At 35.5% G+C, this 5,272-nt stretch overlaps 1 protein-coding gene across 3 annotated transcripts in view; it reads left to right on the forward strand.

The window, feature by feature from the left end:
• LOC103129449 (NACHT, LRR and PYD domains-containing protein 3-like) overlaps window positions 1-5,272 on the forward strand; it is a 20,217-nt gene that overhangs the window by 5,396 nt on the left and 9,549 nt on the right. The window contains exons 1-4 of one of the 3 annotated variants that reach the window (XM_007540552.2): window positions 2,718-2,969; window positions 4,323-4,430; window positions 4,507-4,581; window positions 4,786-4,884. The exons of 1 other annotated variant lie outside the window; for it this stretch is intronic. In XM_007540552.2, the coding sequence (XP_007540614.1) occupies window positions 4,354-4,430; window positions 4,507-4,581; window positions 4,786-4,884 (251 nt within the window). In that variant the 5' untranslated portion in view covers window positions 2,718-2,969; window positions 4,323-4,353. Of the gene's footprint in view, window positions 1-2,717; window positions 2,970-4,322; window positions 4,431-4,506; window positions 4,582-4,785; window positions 4,902-5,272 lie in introns of those variants that run through there. One more of the 3 variants, XM_016665091.1, reaches the window with a different exon arrangement.

Raw genomic sequence — 5,272 nt, forward strand, 5'->3', positions numbered from 1 at the left:
TGTAGTTTTCGTTTGTATTTGACCTGAGTAGTTTTGTACATTAGTCCCAGATAAACGGGCTGCCTCCTCAGGATCTGTGGCCTGTGAAGTTCTGGATTTCTGGAACTCAGAAACCAGAACCACTGGAGTCGTTCCGGTCCAGTTCTGAGCACAGACAGAACTGTTTGTGGTCTGTGGTGGGACCTTCAGACCACAGACAGTCCCACCACACTATTCTCCACACTCTTAGCTCTTCTCTGGCTCAGTTTACATTTCCATCTTGAAGTTTCATCTTGAACAGTGACTTGGATCTGAAGGGTTTTTTTCCCGGTAAGTTGAAGTTCTGATTAAGTTATAGATTTATTTTATTTTATAAACAAAACAAGAACAGGGACTAAGACACTTCTGTCTCTTTTTCTAAGACAAAGATCACAATCTGACAGTTGTTTAGATCAGCAGACTGGAGCCACTGACCTTTGACCTGCAGCTTAGACTTGTTTCTTCACCAGAATGTTTCCTCCTGCTGTAGACGCAGCAGGTGCAGAGCCAGAATGTCTTCATGTCCATCTAGTCCTTCTTCCTCTTTAGAGAAGCTGAACTGAACTGCTCAGCAGTGCCCTCTGGTGGACACATCACAAAACTGCATAAATTCTTCATTTAAATTAATTTATCATCTGATCAAGAATAATAAATACTCATATTAAGGATTATGATTTAAACTATTTTATAATCAATGTAAATTCATCAAATTAAAACAAGAACTCTTTTGCTTTGCTGTAAAATATATTCCTGTTCTACTTATGTATAAAACAGACATTTGATTTGTCTTTGGAAGTCCATGAAAATAAAGACGTTTTCATTCTTTTGTATGTTTAAAGTAAATGTTTGATATTGTTCTCATACTTTTATGATGGACGATTCCATGTCAACATACCGTTATTCAAAATGAAATATTCCTTTGATGGATTTGAGTTTCACACTTTTAAATCAAAATTCTTATTAAATCAGATTAAGATGAAATGTATTTCTTCTTTTTAATTAAATCAAATTTTCATAAAGAGTGAAAGTTTGAAAGTTTGGTGGTGAAAACAGCTGCAGCCAGAATCTTTTCCTCTGCTCAGGTCAAGAGCAGCTAAGCATGGATAGCATGAGTTAGCTATGCGGGCTAGCATAGGTCAGCTTTGGAAAGCTTCTTAGCTTTTTCACACGTTTTTCACAAGAAACACAACCAAAAGGTTTTTCATCTATGTGGATTCTTATGTGTCTCTCTAAACTAGACTTTCTGTTAAATGTTTTTCCACAGTTATCGCAACAAAAGGGGGTTTCTCATGTGTGGATGCTCATGTGTGTCTTTAAATGTGTTTTTGTGCTACATCTTGTTCCGCACATAATGCAACGGAAGGGTTTCTCCTCCCCCTGGATTCCTACGTGGCTACGTAAATTTGACTTTAGGGTAAATCTTTTGCTGCAAGAATCTCAATCAAATGGTTTCTCGCCTGTGTGGACATTCGTGGGATTGATCAAAGAAGACATTTGGGAAAATATTTTTCCACAAGCATCACAGCCAAAGGAGGTTTCACCTCTGTGGATCTTAATGTGATTGTTTACAGATGACTTGAGGGTAAATTTTCGTCCACAAGGATCACAACTGAAGGGTTTCTCTCCCATCCTGATTCCCACATGTTTGTTTGAATTTGACTTTGAAGAAAATCTTTTTCCACAAGCATCAAAACCAAAAGGTTTGTCACCACTGTGAATGTTTCCGTCTTTGTCCAAATGTAATTTTTGATGACTGTCTTCAGTTGCAGAGTCTGACAAGTTTTTAAGCTGGGATTCATGATTTATGACATCTTCATCCTCCTTTTGATTCTCTTCAGTCTCTGAATGGCTCAAAGTTCCTCCAGGTGTATTTATATCTGGGTTTATTTAAACCTGCCATCCGTCTCCTCCTTCACTCTGAGCTGCTCTTCTTCCTGACTCACACAGAGTTCCTCCTCTTCCTCCTTTATCTGGAGGAGCAGCGCCTCCTGCTGGTCAACATCACGATCTTTTAAAACATCTGCAGAACAAAAACATTACTTGCTTTATGGTTCTCAAGTGGCAAAGATTCAAATGAGTGAAAAAGATCTAATCAGCAGTTCAGGTTTATAATCTCATATTAAACCTCGATTTATTTATAGTTAGAGGAAAACAAACAAACAAACAAACAAAAGAAAACTAAAATGGGACTTGGGGGGACAAAATAAACTGCAGCTTCAGTTGATTAAGAAACCATGAGATTCTTGCGACAGAATTGAGAAGAAAGAAAAATCTAAATATATTAGAGAAAAAAAATGTGACTATATGAAGTGCAAAAGACAATTTTAATGAATAAGCATTAAATCTGAAGCTGAACAGCGTTTATATTGATATTTTTAAGGAATAAAACGTATTTATCATAGAAAACATGATCACTTATCTATTTATCACGTTCCTTATTCCACACACATGAATGACATAATGCCGATAATCTGGTTTTCTGTTGACTCGCATTGTTTATAAACAATATTTGATCAGGTTTTATTACCTGAAACATTCTATCCCATAATACAATATAACACCACACTAATACTATTTGCTGTATATTAGCGGTTCATACGGGTTTAACCCGTACGAAGCACGTGATTACTCTTACTACCGGGATATACTTGAGGCTGACTGTGTGACGTCATCTCGGCTGTCATGTGACTTCAGTGAAAGACATGCAGGCAGACCTTTCTATTTCATTCCTGCTAAGCAATTAATAGAGAAGTCAAAACTTAATATCTAGAAGGGGGAAATATAAACCGCTAAACAGGATGAATTCTTTAAATAGGCCATATTTTCCCATTTATTTTAAATAGTCTTACTTTTTCTGACTTTTAGTTTGGTCCCTGAACGTCTCTTGAATTTTATTTTCACTTTCCTCATTGTGACGCAGTTCGGATTTGCCGCATAAACCTCAATCTGTGGTAAGAAACTCAACATTTCTTTCTTTGTGATGGTTTAGATCGTTTTAAGGCTCATTCCGTTCAGAATCAGCAGAAACTTCCGCTCCATAGTTCCCAGTGACTCCCAGCCGAAACCGGGAGGGACGGATGAAAATCTACCTGCAGAAAACACGGGCGGCCTGGAGCTGGAAAACATTCATAGGAGGCCATAAATATTTATATTAAATACTAATAATGTTGAGGGGAAAATAGTGTGACATTCATCATTGATGAGAATTTTTACATTTCATTGAGAAATGTCACTGGACTAACAGTAAACTTAACTTCACTCAGAGTTAGTTACATTTTCTTGAGTAACTTTTTTCTAAAAATACATTTTCATAAGTACTTTTTACTTTGGCTTGAGTATTTCTACTCTTACTTTAGTAAATGTCTGAATTCTCTACCCGCTAAATGAGAATCAAACATATTTTAACTAAAATTCACCTTTTGTCAAAGTTTCATAATTTTCTTTTATTGAAAGAAACTGATTTGGAAAAATTTTCTTTTACCTGATTTTGTTATTTTTTGTTACTTATATGAATTATTGTAATTTTTGTCCTTAAAATGCCCAAATTTTCACTTAAATTTATGTTTTTGTGCATCTGATGATGTAATTTTTCACTATTAAATGATTGATAATTTGATCAGTCACTAAGTACTTGAGCAAACCTTTTACCAAATACTTTTACTTATGGAAAAATATGTTGAGTAACTTTTGGTCCTCTGCCACTTCTGACTTTAATCAACACAAATCATGAAATAATTAGGAATTAATAATAATATCATAATTTTTCATGTTCTACCTTTAATGTTTGCCACCACAAACTTAAATTATCTTACTGGGATCATAGTTCCCATAACTTTAAAGTAGAAGAAACATACATATTAATCTGAAAAGTGTGGCATGCTTTTGTACTCCTCTGGTTTCAGGCTTTTTGGATTTTGTCTCCAAACATAAGATAAAACTTTTCAGCTCTGATAAATCTGCCTTCAGATGTCACATTAAAACTCATAAGATATGTTTTAATTTATGGTTTCATTTTAGTTCTGAATCAATAAGTTTAATGTTTTTATTCTTGAACGGTTTAACTCACAGGTCATGTGGACAAGTGTCTCCTGCCATTTTTATCTAAATGTCTCAGATTCCTGAAAACACAAAATGATCAGTTATTTTCCACTCTATTCATTGATTAATCAAATCATTTACAGCATTAATCATTTCAAGATTTGATTCTAACTTAAGTTAGAAAATAAATATAAATTCATTAAAACATGAATATAAAATTATTAAATAAAGTCAATATTTCAAACCTATTTGTGTTTCCGTTTTAGGTGAGTGGAGCGAGCGCCACCTAGTGGGAGCATGGATCAGTGCGAGGACAGAGAGGACACAGTCCTTCCCTCTAAAATGTCTCTCATTAGGGGACATGAGGACCAGAGGTGAGGTCATGACCTTTACCTGTCCAGGAAATTTCAAAGTTCAGCAGTAGAATCACCAAACTGACTCCATCCACAGGAAGCTATCAGAACCAGAACCAGAACCAGAACCCAGATCCAGCTGTGTTTCCTTCAGCAGTAACAACTCAAAGAGGTGAGCTGGATCTAAGTTTTATTTTTTTTTTACAAAGTTGGCCTTTTATCACCCGACAAAATATTTTTCCTCTGAAATTTGACGATTTTATTCAAACATATTAATGTCATTATTGGAAAACAATCCAGTTTTGCTGCTAGTAACTGCGGATCCCACGCTTTTTATCACCAATCTATTTCTGATTGACCTTTTATTATTTTGCAGGAATCACACAGCTGAGCCCAGCTGTGTGTCATGGAAGAGCAACCAGTCCAAGGACATTATTATTCTGTTTAAATCAGACCAGCCTCCAGCAGCAAAGAGGTGAGCCGGCTCTAAAGGTTCTGCTCAATGTTCTGCTATATATATATACACACACACCAAACTCTTGCCCGAGTTGTTCTTGAAATCTGCCTTTGAAATACAATCATGAAGCCCTTTAATCCCCAAGGCTCCTGAATGACACAAGACAAGAACTTCTGGGTTCTGGACCTCAATAAAATTATGTATTAGTGCATGGCTGGGTCGCTCTTCTGCTTTTGTTTCTTATGTTTGGTAAAATAGTCAGCATTAAATTGTCTGCGAAAATTAATAAAAATAAATATAATAGGTCACAGAGTGTTTCTAGCACTGTGCAATGCTTAATACATGAATAATCTTAATGAATTAATTGTAATTAAAAATAATAGTGGATAAAAGGCTTCAGAACATT

The sequence above is a fragment of the Poecilia formosa genome, unplaced genomic scaffold (assembly GCF_000485575.1).
Source record: "Poecilia formosa unplaced genomic scaffold, Poecilia_formosa-5.1.2 Scaffold548, whole genome shotgun sequence".
Classification (NCBI taxonomy): Eukaryota; Metazoa; Chordata; class Actinopteri; order Cyprinodontiformes; family Poeciliidae; genus Poecilia; species Poecilia formosa.